At 38.9% G+C, this 16,620-nt stretch overlaps 1 protein-coding gene across 1 annotated transcript; it reads left to right on the forward strand.

Annotated features, from left to right (window-relative positions):
* Positions 1-715: 715 nt before the first annotated feature.
* Positions 716-15,680, forward strand: LOC108716950 (matrix metalloproteinase-23). The gene is made up of 8 exons (XM_018263567.2): positions 716-1,340; positions 1,488-1,612; positions 2,248-2,384; positions 11,487-11,654; positions 12,620-12,784; positions 13,021-13,110; positions 13,230-13,350; positions 14,895-15,680. Exons 1-8 carry the CDS (start codon positions 1,224-1,226, stop codon positions 15,064-15,066), a joined length of 1,095 nt encoding a protein of 364 aa, XP_018119056.1. The 5' UTR covers positions 716-1,223; the 3' UTR covers positions 15,067-15,680.
* The last annotated feature ends 940 nt before the right edge of the window (positions 15,681-16,620 follow it).

Here is a 16,620-nt window from a genome sequence, read left to right on the forward strand (position 1 = left end):
TTAAGATATTTAGTATTTTTTTCCAGCATAACAGATGCATATATCGTAGAACCCTCATTTTATATTTTTAATGTGACCAGAAAAAAACGTGTAAAATCAGGGCAATGTATTATATATTGGTGAGACCAAATTGAGAGAAAACTTAAAATCAGGAAATTTAAAACTGAGGTTAAATCAAATTTTTTGAGTTTTTTTGAAAAAAAAAACAAAAAAACACAAGATTTATTATACCCTGACCCTGGAAAAAGCTTGAATCCAAAAATGCACCATCTAAAACCTGTCAATAGCAGAAGTCCCTTGAACGATTTGAAGATGTTAATAGCCTTCATCATGTTCAGGTGTTGGCAATGCGCTGCATTTCAAACACTTAGGGCGGAGACACGTGGTCAGATTCGGGGAGGTTAGTCGCACGGCGACAAATCTACTCTTCTTCGGGGCGACTCAACTCCCTTCCCGCTGGCTAGAATGAAAATTGCCGGCGGGATGGCAATCGGATCACTTCGTTTTCCGAAGTCGCCTGAAGTTTCCTCATGAGTCAACTTTGGGCGACTTTGGAAAACAAAGCGATCCAAGTGCCATCCCACCGGCGATTTTCATTATAGCCAGCGGGAAGGGAGTTGAGTCGCCCCGAAGAAGAGTAGATTTGTCGCCGTGCGACTAACCTCCCCGAATCTGACCATGTGTCTCCGCCCTAAGTGTTTGAAATGCAGCGCATTCCCAACACCTTCTAAGAACTGAGGGCTATTGGGTGATACATAGAGTTGTAGTTCAGCAACACCCGGATGGCCGCCACTTACCCGCCTTTTATTTTCCCTCCCCCAGTGTTGTGAAGAGGTGAGAGGAGGGGAGGTATGTGTGCAGTCTCACATATGGTAGAAAAAGCCAAAGTAGACAAAGAGGGAGCTGTTCTTACTTTCACGTGTCCTCTATAAAACACACATGGTTGCGGCATCCCCTGGTTTAGTTGTATCCTCTTCCTCCTCTGGTCTTTTATCAGACATATGCTTTTCCTTAGATCTATAAATTAGCTTTATTTCTTCTTTCTCTCCCTCTTCCTCTCTTGCCTATTTGATCTCCCAGATTTCCAGTGTTTGTGTATTTAGGGATTATTTATAAATCTTTTAGTTTGTCATATTAACTAGGTAACAAACCTGTCCATTCCTTGAAGCACTTCAGGTCGCTAACACTGTTGCATTAAGACTATTTTTATTACTGTGCAGAATATGGACTGGGGTCTGGCTGACAGACGTTACGGCTGGATTTGTGTCTCTGCTGCTGTCTCTTTGCTGTTTCTCAGCAACTGGTTTTGTTACCAGCAGAAAGCTCTGATTTTCCCAAAGGTGAGTGAGTGACTTGGCTTGAATCTTTGCTACAGAACATGGTTGCCTAAAGCTAATTTGTGATGCAGCATTGTTTCCTATTCTGTCTTACAATGAAGAGTTGTAAACATAGTGAATATCAGGTTATTCTAATGGATATTGCTCCAGTTTCAGAATGAAGTAGTGGAATGCGGCACTAACTGTTCCTTTAGCAGCAGCTTACTAACCAGAAGAAGAAGATACACAATTAATCCTTTGGGGTACAAGTGGGATCATTTAAATCTGACCTACAAGTAAGTATTTACTGTATACATCAAATATTATGTTTAGTTAAACATGATACACAAAAAGACATTATTACCCCTGTTACAAGTGCAGGAGCATTCAGGGGTGCAAGCTTATGTAACTCAATCCTATCCCCAGCCTCTCCAATTAAGAATACAGTGTTGTCATCATGGGGCTGACGCAGGTGTGTATGTTCCAAATTGAAGTAGAGACCTGCAGCATGTTAACTATTGTGGAAGGCAGGGGGGAAAGTATATAAATATGGTAGATTGTTCCCTTCCTTATTGTAAATAAAACGTAATATCGTCAGCACAATAAGACCTACTAAATTCGCTAGCAGTATTTTACTTTGAAGGATTAAGTTGTTTTGTTAGTCACTTTAGAGCAGTTGTCACCTTCTGTTCATGCTCCATTGAAGGTCCATGCTTTGGTCAGAGACCTCATAACATTGGTGCAGAAAAATATATCAGTCTTTCGCAAATATTTTGGAGAACAAATGCATATTCATCCCAAATTCACCCTCACGCTAACTGACGTTCAGGTGTATCTACCGTATCAGACAAATGGTCATTCTCCCTAACTGGCCTTTAGACTAAACCCCCACAGTTTGGGAACCACTGCTTCAGAGGATATTATTTTGCAGGATCGTTCAGTTTCCCAACACCCTGAATAAAGATGATACAGAGAGAGCACTGGCCATTGCCTTCCGCATGTGGAGTAAAGTTTCCTCCCTCAGTTTTCAACGTGTACAATCACACCAGGTCTCTGACATAAGTATAGGTGAGTGCATTCAATTCAAGTATTTCCAAAGAGGCAACCTGAAATATAAAGAGAATCAAAATATTTCCAGTTAAATTGTATTTTCCCTGGCAAGAGCATGTCCCTGATTATTTCATTGGTGTATTTCATCATATGGGTGTAATGTAATAACAGGTGAAAAGTGTGTTGTAGGTCTCTGAACTAATAACAGCCAATCACCAAGTCTGTGGTTCTGCAAATATCTGATTGGTTACTATGATTAACTAAACCTAGACCAAACTTTATGCCTGTTACATTGCTATTAAAGGAAGGAAAGCCACGGAGGCATTTTATTGCCAATAGATTAGCTGCAATAGTGCAAGCTAAACTGCTATATTTATTCTGTAGAATCTTTTACCATAACTGAGTAAAAAGCTCTAGAAGCTCTCTGTTTAGGATAGCAGCTGCAGTATTAGCTTGGTGTGACATCAATTCCTGCCTGAGTCTCTCCCTGCTCACTTATAGCACTGGGCTCAGATTACAGCAGAGAAGGGAGGGGGGGAAGAGGAGCAAAGTGAGCATGCTCACGCCTGGGGCAAAGAGAGGCAGGAAGTCTGATACAGAAGCCCATGTGTACACAATAGAAGGAAAGAAATGCAGTGTTTCTTTTGACAGAGGACTCAGTGCAGCACTACTTTGAGGGTTTACTGGTAAATTTAGGTGGACCTTTCTGATAAGACTTCTTTCCTTCTCCTTTAAAGGGGCTGTTCAACTTTAGTATGATGTAGATCAGTGCTGTCCAACTTCTATGGTACCGAGGGCCGGAATTTTTCTAATCTACATGGTGGAGGGCCGATAACGGAAGCCAGTGTTAGCCACTCCCTGTTTTTAGACCACACCCACTTTAAACCACACCCATGTTACCACAAGACCATGTCCATATTAATAGCACACCAAAAAAAGAAATGGTTGGTGCTCACTGCAGGGATCAGGGCCGGAACTAGTGGTAGGCAGAGTAGGCGGCTGTCTAGGGCACCATCATTGATGGGTGCACTTTTAACTGGATTTTTTTTGTTTTTTAATTTTTTCGGTTTTTTTTCAAGCGATCATTTGTTTCAGTAATCATGGTCACCCAGTTGGGTGGAATCCATCTCCTTCACCGTCTCCCTCTTGCCGTCAAGTAATAGCTCCTTCTGTGCGGTGCAGCGCGATGTGTATATATGCGTCAATGATATCACTGATGTGTTGGGTGACAGAGAGGGGCAGAGAGCTGGTGGGCTGCTTGGTGTGGCTCTCGCTGCTCTCAGCCTTGCACAGTTACACTGAACTGAAGACTTTCTTTCTATTACTGTAAAGTGTGAAGCTTCCTGCTGGCACAGCCACATACATATTTGGGGGCCATATGTTTGCTGTTGCTGCTGGGCACTGGCACAGGTACATAAATACTCGGGGGCAATATAATGTGATCAGATTTATTTTTGGCTGCTGCTGGCACAGGTAAAGATTGGGGGCAATATGATGGCTGCTGGAGGGCTGTATGATGGATGGCAGCTGGGCTTGCTGGTACAGGTATAGGGGGCAGTAATATAAATGAAAAAATGTTGTACACTTTCTTGCTCTCTTTATTTAAAAACCATCATGGTAAGGAGGGAAATGGTAATGCAGGATAGGGGGCACTGATTGAAGCTCTTGCCTAACTACCTTGGGCCTGCCCTGGCAAGGATGTCACTCATATGTGAAAAAAGCTAAGTCATATTAAGACATACCCATAAATCCATATGCCTCCTCCTCCCCTGTATATAATACAGTACCCCAGCATATGATTAAACACCTTAGGGGCCACTAACAATAATTTTCAATTGCTAACAAACTCCCAGAACAAATACCAAAGTATGACACACACAGGGAGCATAGGAAGGGCAGAACAGAGCAGGAGACAGGAATCAGGACCAGTCTAATATTTTCTACATACAGTGACACAGTGCTGGTGCCCCATTAGCAGTTTGTATAAAGTGTGAACAGGTGAACAATGTGGGCAGTTTCAGTCTGGTTCTCAGGTGTGAACAGTACAGGGTTTTAGGGGTGTGTGAACAATAGAGGTGTCACAATTGTGAACAATACAGGGGGATCACAGGTGTGAACAATGCAGGGGGTTACAGTCTGAATTTGAGGTTTAAACAATGCAGGGGCCAGTCAATCTCTGTAGTGATACCTTTTAAAGTTTACATATGGTAAACAGACACAGCAGGCAGACTTTGATGTGGAGGGCCATATAAGGGGGGGTCGCGGGCCACGGCCAGTTGGACAGCCCTGATGTAGAAGATGCTATTCTAAAAAAATGTGCGGTTGCAGTTTTGTTTTTTTTTTTATTATTATTTGCGGATTTTGAATTGCATTCAGCAGCTTTCCAGTTTTGAATTTAAGCAGCCATCTGGTTTGACCTAGCAACCAGGCAGTGGTTTGAAAAAGTGACAGGAACATGAATAGAGGAGGACCTAACTAGAAAGATAAGTAATAATAAAGATAAAATTGTAGCCTCATAGAGCAATAGTTTTTGCTGCTGGGGTCAGTGACTAGTTGAAAGCTGGAAAGAGTCACAAGGGGAAGACAAAAAAAAAATAAAATAATGAAGACCAATTGAAAACTTGCTAGGAATAGGCAGTGGGGTTGAATATCCCTGGTCCAGCGAATTAGTAGTGTATAAATTCATATGGTGACCATACTACATTTTTGTTGCTTTAGTGTTTTATAAGATCTAAGTTTACATATGCAGCAGTACAACCAGCAGTTGTAGTTGTTTTCATATCACAGTTGGCTAAATTAAACAGTTATAGCGATTATTTATAGAAAAAAGGCATACATATTTCCAAGCCACTGTACACATCTATATATACAGATCTATACATTGTTTCCTTTACACAGATAAAGGGCTCAGAGAATCAATAATACCTGTAGTATGAACCTTAATTTCAAGTGTTGATGGCACAGAACTGGTTCTCTAGGTCTCTGTAATACCATCTCTCTCTGATTGGGGTGATATGGTATTGGTGAAATTCCAAGGCCATTTTAGCAATGCAATATCTTGGTTACTTCGAAACCAACTGATAGAAGATTAGATGTTGACTGGGTGCTAATATTACCAGCTTTTTACAGACTCTTCCAGCTGAAGTTATAGATGACAGAATATCTTCCAACAGAGATATTCAGAGGTATTGTTTATAGACGTTCAAATAGATATTCTCGGAGGGGCTTGCAAAACCAAATTTAGGAGGAACTTTGTCATTACAATGGGTTTCCAGAGTTTGGGACATTTTAAAGGGTTTCATCAATGCTGTTGAAATTTGATTCTTTAGTACTGAAGTTCAGTGTACTATGTAATTTGTTTATTACTTCCTCTGATGTAATACCTGCCTGCCCGTGCCACAGAAGAAAAGTTTTCCAGATATTGTAATCCTTCTGTAAATGAGCCACCTTTCTGGATAGAATTAACTGACAATCATCTCATCCTTTGCCTTTTAGGGGGTTATTTATTAAAGGTTGAGTCGTGTTTTTCCCAAACAATTCAAGTTTTTTGAGGGTAGTTTCAGTAAAAACTCAGATTTTTCAAGATTTATTATGCACAAAGCTGCAAAAAGCCCAAATCCTAAAATACTCCAGCTAAAACCTGTCAAGGTCATGTAGAAGTCAATGGCAGAGGCCCCTTGAAATGTTAAGATGTTAATAGCCTTCATGATGCTTTTTTGGTGGTTTTCGCTCGTAAATTCAATCAATTTGAGTTATTCAAGGTGTTTTTTTTGCCAATAACTCAATCAATTTGAATATTCAAGTTTTTCCCCCAGATTGTATTCAATTGAGTTTTCTATATTCAGTTTTTTTTTCATAAATAAGCAAACATTCGAGTTGTGAGCTTATTCGAGGTAGAAAAAGCGTACAAACTTGACCTTTGATAAATAACCCCCTTACTGTCCATGCTGTCAAATTCATGGATTATGGATTTAGATGGAAGACTAAACTTGATGCGTGAGTTGTGGGTCCACTGTTGAAATGCCACAAGGAAGAGCTAATACTACAATAGTTGTTTCTTCCCTGATCTTCTTTAAGAACCTTGGGATTAACTGTAAAGGGGGCTATAATATTGTATCTATCAAAGCTTTGTAGTGGAATACCTTCTGAGTCAATACCCTTTTGCCTGGGTGGAAACACTCTGCTCATTTGCTCAATCTCCCTGACAGACATTGCAGTTGATATATTTTTCTCTAACATGTATATTTCTGCTTTTTGTTCCACCTGCTAGAATTTTAATTTGATGACAGTCTGATTCTTGGGAAGTCTCTGAAATCTTATAAGGCTAGTTGCACTAACTTAAGCTCCTTTTAGATAATTCCATATATGTTTTTTTCCTTGCCCCATTTCTTCCAGCAGATTGCTGAAGCACATGAGCCCCGGCCCCCAGCCCACTGAGAACTGGGTAATGATTTCCATTTGGAAAAGTCGGACACTCTTTGCGGCACATTTACTAAGCTTGAGTGAATAATTCGAATAATAAAAAATTTGAATTTCAAAGTATTTTTTTGGGTACTTCGACCATCGAATGGGTCAAATTCGATCAAATCGACCGATTCAAAGTAAAAATCGTTCGACCATTTGATAGTCGAAGTACTGTCTCTTTAATAAATACTTCGACTTCATACTTCGCCACTTTAAACCTACCGAGGTACAATGTTAGCCTATGGGGACCTTCCCCAGCATTCTTCTAAAAATTTTTTGATCGAAGAAAAATCCTTCGATCGATCGTTCGATTTGAAGGATTTTATTGTTCGGTTGAACGATTTTTACTTCTATCGATCGATTTGCACTAAATCCTTCGAATTCGAAGGATTTAAATTCGAGAGTCGAATTCGAGGGTTTATTAGGTCTTGATCTGATACATATTCTTCACCAGCATCCAAGTGTAACATATTGTGCATAGTTTTAGTTAAAGTCTATACATCAGCTATATTAAAGGTGCTCTCCTCATTCCTGAGCCTCAGTTAGTTCCTGAGTCCTTTTATCACATTGGTCTAATGATGAATAACATATATGTATATGATATAACGACATTAGCCGGGTCTAGTCTAGTGACTGCCACCTCACTTGAAATGTTATCAGCCATTTTTTCTTTTCAAAACTTTTTATTAGACAGCAAAACAATATATATTTTCCACAAAACAAAGATTTTTATGATTTCTTACGTGTAAAAAGTGTATATCCTCCTACGCAGAGGGGATTATCGTCATTACAGTCAAACGTCATGAGAGTGAAGGAAAAACATTGGTTTCAGACACTCCACATAATTACACATCGGAAAACAACATGTACCAGCAATAAAGACAATTTATTTAAGAAAATAAAAGAAAAAGAAAAACCGAACAGTAAACCTAATCAACCGTGTCCGTGGTTATTATACTAACATCAATTAGCTCGTAATTCAGGAAGTGAAGCTACCATAAATTCCATCGTATAGGTTGCAATTCAGCACAAATCAACAAGCGAAACAGGTGGTGAGTAATACAGGGGAATTGTAAAACTGTAAAGCCTGCATTGGATAAAAAATTAGCATAGCCTGGCGTACTGCAGCCAGGGAGTCCAGACCTTAGTAAAGTTAGCATAGGTATCGGTAGTTATACTCAATAATCTTTCATTTACCATGATCCAGTTCATTTTCATACGAAACATAACCAAAGGAATAGATCTTTTCTTCCACGCGGCGGCAATAGTTTGTTTCGCCGCTATAAAAATAAACTGTATCAATTTGCGATGATATTTGTCTGAAATTGGGATAGTAGTATTGAGCAAGGCTAACAAAGGATCTTTTCGGAGTCTAATCCCCAAAATTGAATCAATTAGTGTAAATATTCTGGACCAAAATCTGAACGCCTGTCTGCACTGCCACCAAACATGTAACATAGTACCGCCCATTCCACAATGACGGAAACAGAGCGGACTAACAGTGGGATAGTATTTATGTAGCTTGGCAGGAACCAAGTACCATCTAGAGACCACCTTGTATAAAGTTTCCTGCGCCAGTGTATTTATGGAGGATTTGGCCGTATGCTCCCACGTTTGTTGCCAGGAAGTGTCATCCATTACAGTACCCAGTTCCCGGTCCCATTGGGTAGTATATATCGGAGGAGAGGGAAATGATGAGTTTAGAATATCCTTGTACAGCATAGAAATTATACCCCCACTACAAGGGAATTTAATACACATTTGTTCCCAAGCCGAAGAGGAGAGGATATCAGTACACCCTTTAGTCACCTCATTAAGAAAATGTTGGATCTGTATATACCGGAAACATTCCCCTCTAGGAGGATTAAACTGTTCAACTATAGTGGACCATTTCTTGAGGCCTTGCAAGCCAAAAAACTGAGCGACAAAGAGCATGGTATGGGAATGCCACCATTGAAAATCACTACCCTGTAGACCTGGTGGAAAAACAGGGTTACCAATAATAGGCATAGCTGGACAGTGTGGCGATTTTAAAGGGGCTGTCAATATAACTCGATCCCATACGGCCAGCGCCATTTTCAATATTGGGGTGGAAATAATGGGCCTCTCACATTTAGAAATCTATGGTAACACTGCAGGATTAATCGGGTTGAGCAGTGCCACTTCTATTTGCGATCAGCCATTTTTTCAATGGTTGACAGGACATTAAAAGACTCATTCATCCAATTAAGATGAGCATTAAACTGCTCAAGTGCTTGAGATATTATAGACTGCTCCAAACAGGGCTAACAAAATGTTGTCATGTTGAGCTGGATTAGAACAGGGTGCACATTCTGTCCTGTATAAATTTTATGTTTTTTTTCCTTTTAAACTTCATCAGAGGATGAAGTGCCAGAAAGAGGCATGAAACGCGTCAGGTGACCTAACATGTCATAGGGTAGGAGTACATCTGTAAAGGATGCCTGTTTGTTGTTTTAATTACCCCAATAAAGCTGGACAATTATTTTTATTCCATACGTGTGGAATGGTTTTGTCACCCACTAAATCTCCTACTTTGGAATGAAGGCCCTACAGTTTGCTGAAAGTTCGATTTAGAAGTCCTGAAAAATGAGGAGTTTCAGCTCCTGACAATGAAAGCCATTGTGCTTGCGGTAAGCCTTCAAAATCCTTATTAAAATTAAGTGGATTGGTGTAGCATTATTTAGTTAATTTCTGTGGTCATATGCAGTAAGCACCTGATGACGACTGGAGAAAACAAGTCAATGCCCAAGTCTTTTGGCAGATTAGTTTAAACTCCTCCAAGTGTTTCCCCTGTTTTTTTTCAGGGATACAAGTTCTTCATACTTGTTTTTAAGGTCATAAATCTTCTCAGCCAAAATCATAATTTGTTAGATTTTGAGTTTGATAATTAGCCTTTTTCAGTTGCTCCTCTGCAGTTGCTGGGCTTTCGGTAGCCTACTAGTTTGTGCAGATAGTTGCTTTAGGACCTCTAGAAGTTTGAGATCATTCCAGGCAAGATATTGGTGCAGGAGTGGGTGTATGATGTTAGATAAAGCATCTGAAAAAGAACTACCAAGATTGGTTAAGAAGTCACTGTTTAGCTGAATGAGTAGTTTGACACTGTCCACTAATTGACCTGAGTGAGGTGAGGTTTGGGAGTGTCTTTGAAGCTTTGTTTCTCACTTTCCTTTTTTTTTTTTAAATGATTGTTGGCTCATATCTGAATGCTTTGTTAAGCTAGATATTTTAAACAAAATCCATAGTGGAAATAAGTCAAATAAAAATGTTGATAAATCACCAGTTTTGACAGCCCAGCTAAAAGGCAGTCATAAACAGTAAATATCGCAATGCATCTGGGCGGACAGTCTACAACTGGCAAGAAAGAGCCCACACTTTTATGGTATGTCTCCTGAGTGTGGGAACGGTATGTGCCTAGCTACAGTCCAACACATGCATGGCAACTGTATATAGAGTAATATAGAACCGAGAGGCTTTGACCTCTCCTTTTATTTCCCCTGCATTTCATATGGCTTCTACTGCCCAAATGTTAGCAAAATGCAGTTTTGTGTTGTGGTCCAGTGTTAGCAAAAGGCAATTTTGTGTTGTTGTCCTTTGTTATAGATCCTTTCAAATTTAATGCGTGTGTGGCTTCAGCTATTGTGGGAAACGCAGACTTAGTAAAATGAGACACTTGCCACAATTGAAATCTATCTTGTTCAGATGCATCAAATATATCTTTAAAAGAGTCCCACGGGATTAGCTTCTCTAGTTGGATAAATTGATGTTAGACCAAATGTCCTTAGTGGCCCAGTGTCTATATCAGAGTCACTAAACCCGGGGGAAAATGTGGGTTATAGTGAATAGGAATGATAACGCTAGGTATTCCTCAGAGTTTACATTTGGACTGACAATGGTGCCAAATTTATAACATGTGGTAGATATAGAGGGACAAGTGCTTTGTCGGTGAGGGTCTGTGCTTTTTGGCTATCCAGGGAAGATCATAGACTCCTAAGGGCAATGTTAGAGAGTGTTCGATATCTACCAATCTGTTAGTCAAACCCGTGGAGTTCCACTGTACCATTTATGTGAGTCTGGCTGCTATATAAAAGTGCTAAATATTCTTAGATATTCTGGCTCTTTTATTGCACCACACAATGGAGAAAATTTGAAATTGGAGAATTCTGAGCTCCTTCTCTGGGATACTGATCAGGAGGGCTTTTTAAGATTACCATTTTTATTGCATTAACCTTCCCTAATAAAGATATTGGGTACGACATCCATGTATTCATTTTGCTTATGTGTCACATTTCTACATCATATTGTGTTGTGCTCCTGAAAGATCAATACAAGCAAACTTGGCAAAAGTGTAGGACAAAATAAAATGATAAAACTGTGTAGTTATGATAAAGGGAAGGAAGAACAAACAAGAGAAATAAAAATAGGGACACGAGAATGAAAAGAATTATGAAAATACATGGGAGATGTAGAGAATGGAAGATAAATGATATGGTGTAAGCAGAAGTTCAAAATATGAAAGGAGCCTTAAATTGACATTTTGAAACACAGAAGGTGAACACAATTTAACAGATATGATCAGATGTGAGTGTGACAACTTGCAATGCAATACTATTACATCAATATCTACCTTTTTTTTAGGATTTTACACCTTTAATCACAGTGATTGTTGGGGATCTCCACTCCACCCCTGCTTTGATGGCCTAAATGGGGAACTAGCTCATGCTTTTTTGCCACCACTGGGGGAAATTCATTTTGACAACCATGAGTTCTGGGTCCTTGGACCTTCACGTTTCAGCTGGAAACAAGGTAACTTTCTGCTGTAATCATCAATATGACTATTTTTACAATACTTTAAAGGGGTAAGTTAACTGTTAGTATGGTATAGAATGGCCGATGCTAAGCAACGTTTCAATTGGTCTTCATTAGTTATTTGTTATAGTTTTCTAATTATTTCACTTCTTGTTCTGACTCATTCCAGCTTTCAAATAAGGGTCACTGACCCCTTCTAAAAAACAAATGTTCTGTAAGGCTACACATTTATCGTTATTGACACTTTTTATTACTTATCTTTCTCTTCGGGCCTCTCCTGTTCATATTCCAGTCACTTATTTATATCAATGCATGGTTGCTAGGGTAATTTAGACCCTAGCAACCAGATTGCTGAAATTGCAAACTAGAGAGCTGCTGAATAAAAAAAAGTCAAAAACCAAATATAAGGTGATTAATCCCTTTAAACTTTGCTTACTATAGCAATTACATAATCCGGTTATATATTGAAGAAATAGGAAACTCATACTCTTCTGAAAAAAAAAAAATCACTTTCCCTACCCTGCTGACCACTTCCCATTGTAACAACACAATGGACATGTCATTGCAGTCGCAAAGGGGTGATGCTCTTGACGCAATTGCACTGCGCCTACTGCAATCATTTCCAATTTGCCAAAATGAATGCAACTGCGCCTCTGTTTTGTCCTATGGCATGGCATCCTTACCAGTGTTTGCTGGTGTTTTGGTGTTCAGCGTTGGCACCCTACTTTTATGACTCATCTGAACTGGCAATTGAAGCAGGGCCCTGAGGAAACCCTGGAGCTACCACTGGATTTTAAAGGGATTCTGTCATGATTTTTATGATGTCGTTTTTATTTCTAAATTACACTGTTTTTAATTATATTATTAAAATGTGTATATGTTTCCTTAAACTGGTTTATACTTACCCTTTGTTCTTTTATTCCCACCACTGATCTTTTATTAATTAATTTCCTCTTCATTAGGCGTGTGGTACAATGATCTTGTCCAAGTTGCAGCACATGAGATCGGTCATGCACTCGGGTTGTGGCACTCTAGTAACGTAACTGCTCTCATGCATCCCAATGCTACCTACACCAGGATACGTCATGTCACGAAAGATGATATCATGGCCATACAGAGTCTCTATGGTATTGCTTGTCAATAATAATGATCTACTGATTTACCTTTTTTATTTGAGATCTTATATAAGGCTACGTAGAAGGACTAATTAATGATTCTGCAGTGAATTTTCCCAAACATGAACAGTTATTTAGTAAAACATTACATTTAACAACAAAATAAATATATATTTCCCCATTGGAACACTTTGTCTAAAAACATTGTTTTTAGTCAGTTAATCATTAATCTCTGATCCTTTATTCAGGCTGTCCTTCTTCTAGCTCTAGATGTGATTCCAGCAAGGTTTCAGGATCGTGTGGAAATCAGTGTCATCTGAAATGTGACAGTTGCAGAGGTGAATCCTTCTTTCATTAATGAGGCTATTGTGCAAAATGTTGGAACTTCTGTTTCATTTTCTTTTGCACGAGAGTGAAAAGTCTTATTATTAATAAGTTGATTTCTCTGTGCTTTTAGGGTCTCTTGGCAAAGGACCAAAACATTATAGGATTAAAATAAAGAATCGCTATGTTTCCCAGGGTCGATCTGTTACCTTTCATTGCTCCCAAAAAGTCTCCCAAGCACACAAGAGGGTGAGGTAAGAGGTACAGCAGCAGGATTGATAATCTCTGGCACTGGTATAATAAATTAATTAAAATAATTATTCAGCATCTATCAATTTGGAATTGTAACTGTTATCTGATTACTTGGGTCCCAGTTGACCTTCCAACCAATTTGTGGTTTGAATGACACACTGGAAGATGCAAAAATACCCCTCTAATTAAGGAGACTAAAGTTCTGCCAAGGAGAGACAGTGGGCTTAATAAATTGGTGCTATACACAAGTTTAAAGGACAAGGAAAGCAACAAGATCTCAGCAGCTAGGGCACAATAAAAGCCTATGTTGAAACGTACTGCACGACTTTATAGCAATCATTTCAGATGACTTCTGATATAGTACAAGAAGGATAAAATCAGCTGATTTTCTCTGTAGCTGAGAATTCCCCCAGCCAAGGCACGAGCAAGCCATCATCTCCAAGCCCTGTGCCAGCTCTCTCATTCATTGATTCTTTCTCTCTACCTTTGAACAAAATGGCGCATGCTCAGTATCTGGGAAGTGACTTCTGGTATTCTCAGATGGTGATGGCAATGTAAGTGCCCACTTTGATGGTAGAAAATAGAGAAATAACTTAAGCAACCAAAACTCATGGCGTTTTAAAAGAACTTGCAACCTATTAGTAAGTAGCAAGTTGTTTAGATAACCTTCTTTCTCCTTTAACGCTCAGTTCACCAAGCTTAAATGGGTGGTTCAACTTTAAGTTAAGTTTTAGCATGTTCTAGAAGGGGTATTTCTACATAACTTTTTAATTGGCCTTCATTTTTTTTTTTTAAGTAGTTTTTCAATTATTTCTGTTCTTCTTTTGACTCTTTCCAGCTTTCAAATGGGGGTCACTGACTGCAGTGGTTGCAAAACTAGAAAACAAACACTGTAATGTAAAATCTATAAAAAATACTGAAGACCGAAACAGCAACCTTTTAATTAACTTTAGTTAATTGAAAAGTGATATAACTAAAAGTTAATGAAAAGGTGAATTATCACTTAAAAGCAATATGGCTTCTTGTTTTTATGCATCTACATTCAACAGTCAATGTATTTCAAAGACAGACAAACGTGTTTGGGGATTGATTGTTAATACTGGGCTGGACAGTAACCCATAGCAACCAATCAATGATTATCATTTGCAGGTAGAACAATGAAATGATAACTACTAGTGCTAAGTTGCCTGGTGTTAGAATGGGCATTCAGTGCTTCCTTCTGCCAGTCATGTTGAATACCAAATCTTTCATGTTATTTACAGATCATTTTTTAATAGATTTTATTTTTACCATTTTTTGACATATGCAACTTCATCTGATTTGTAAGATGCAATCTGCCACATTAAAACCCCTATGTAATTTTTTTTTGTTCACTATCATTAAGTTAAGTTGATAAATTTAATTAAAAAAAACATTGTATATTTTATTGAAATTAAAAATGTAATCTAAAAGAGAATAATTCCAAATATGTATTCTTTCTCTGTCTCTCCTTACTCCAACCCTGATCCTCCTTATTTTCCTGTGGTCCATTGTTTGGTTCGTTCAGTTGGTATAAAGATGGAGCTCGTCTTTCCTCCTCTACACCTGGGTTAGTTAACTTGTCCCTAAGCAGCCTGGTTCTAAAAGCAGAGGATGAAGCCCAGGGCCGCTACACATGTGTGATTCGCCAAGGCAAAGTCATTGTAGGAGGAAAATCTTGGAACTTGCACATCGCATGATGGGAAAAAAGAAACAAGCCATTGCACTACCTAGTCATGCAAGAGAAACATGTCTGTGTTGAAAAATAAAAGAGCAATTACACTGTGTTTAAATTGTCATTTTTAATCAATGGTCTCCTTACTAGATTGAAAACGACATTAGGGACAGCTCAATAACAGATCACACATGAAAGAAACATGACTGCAAGAGATTAATTATAGCTAACATGTACAAACATGTACAATACAATTATATTTTATGTGAATTAAATGCCTTATTATGAGTCTGAGCCAAGCAGTCTTTCCTTATTAAAGGGGTGGTGGCCTATTAGAAATGTTGTTCTGGCTCTGCCAAAATTCAGGTATTATCAAAGGTCCTGGGAATGGGAGATGTAACTCATCAGATTTTGGTCCCTGCTTTTAACATAACATCCTCAAAAGAGATAACATAATAGGCAAATGAACAAATTAGGGGAAAAGTCATGCTCCTGAAAATATTAAAGCTTTCACTGGAGAACCCCTCAGTTCTATTAAGGGATGAGGAAAGATGAAGTCTCCATAGCTTGAAGCTTCAATTCGCCTTACTGCCAGGTCTCAGTGTCTTCATGGAGGACATTTTTGTGCTTTATGTGCTCTACAAGATTCAAATATAATTACTAGATTTTGGGGAAAAAACAAAAAACCTTTAAGTAGAGCACTGACTTTAATATTCCACTGCAGACTGGGACAAGAGTTGAACACAAAGTTTCACAGTGCAGGTCAGCTTTCTTACATATACTTCCTTTATACTTCAGGGACACTGAGGACCAGAAATACATTTTAGAGAAACTGTAGGGTTCATTTACTATCAGCAAAGCAAATGTTGCTCTTGGTGCCCTTGTACCAATTGAGTTCTGCCCATAACAGAGCCCAGAGGCTTATTTTTACAAAAAATACATGCAGCCTGCTATCACTTTCACTCACAATTCCAACATAGTTACCTCCAGCATTAAGCAAGTATGATTGCATCTACTTCTATTGCTAGACCATTATTAATTAGCTAGGTTACCCTCTTTCCTGCTCAACCAGTATGTAGGAAATCCCTATGTACTTGAAAAAGAAAAACATTCATCTTCTGTAGTAATTGCATTAGGGTAGAGTCCTGCAGCGGGTCAGGTACCCGCGGGTTACCTGAAAAAAATGTGGACACCCTGCGGAATGAGGGGAGGATTTTCAGGTGCGGGTAAACCCAGTCTGCGGGTCAGGTTGTGGGTCTCATCTAAATTTCTTATCTTATGTAGTATTGTCTATATTTTACTCTTTTTAAAGTTTTACAAAACTTTTTTCTGTCCTGACCCACTTTTGATGTGTGGAGAGTCCCGATATTCTTTGTCCCATGGAGATCGGTCGTTTAGTCGAGGATACGAACGATCGGATCTTTGAGTCTATGGCCAGCTTTAGTCGGTAGATAAGATATGTAAATTGGATCATTAGACTACCATAGATAATCCCCCGCATAATGGACGTCTGTTTATCTGTGCACTGAAATCAAATTACCTACCTCGAAAGAACCAAACATGAAGTTGTCAGTTTCCC

Source organism: Xenopus laevis, chromosome 5L (genome assembly GCF_017654675.1).
Source record: "Xenopus laevis strain J_2021 chromosome 5L, Xenopus_laevis_v10.1, whole genome shotgun sequence".
NCBI classification, from domain to species: Eukaryota; Metazoa; Chordata; class Amphibia; order Anura; family Pipidae; genus Xenopus; species Xenopus laevis.

Excerpts from the sequence above, each read along its gene's own strand:
- LOC108716950 (XM_018263567.2), top strand. The coding sequence starts at position 1,224 with ATGGACTGGGGTCTGGCTGACAGACGTTACGGCTGGATTTGTGTCTCT. Across the intron at positions 1,613-2,247 it reads CATTTAAATCTGACCTACAA|GATCGTTCAGTTTCCCAACA; the intron begins GTAAGTATTTAC and ends ATTATTTTGCAG. Across the intron at positions 2,385-11,486 it reads GGTCTCTGACATAAGTATAG|GATTTTACACCTTTAATCAC; the intron begins GTGAGTGCATTC and ends CCTTTTTTTTAG.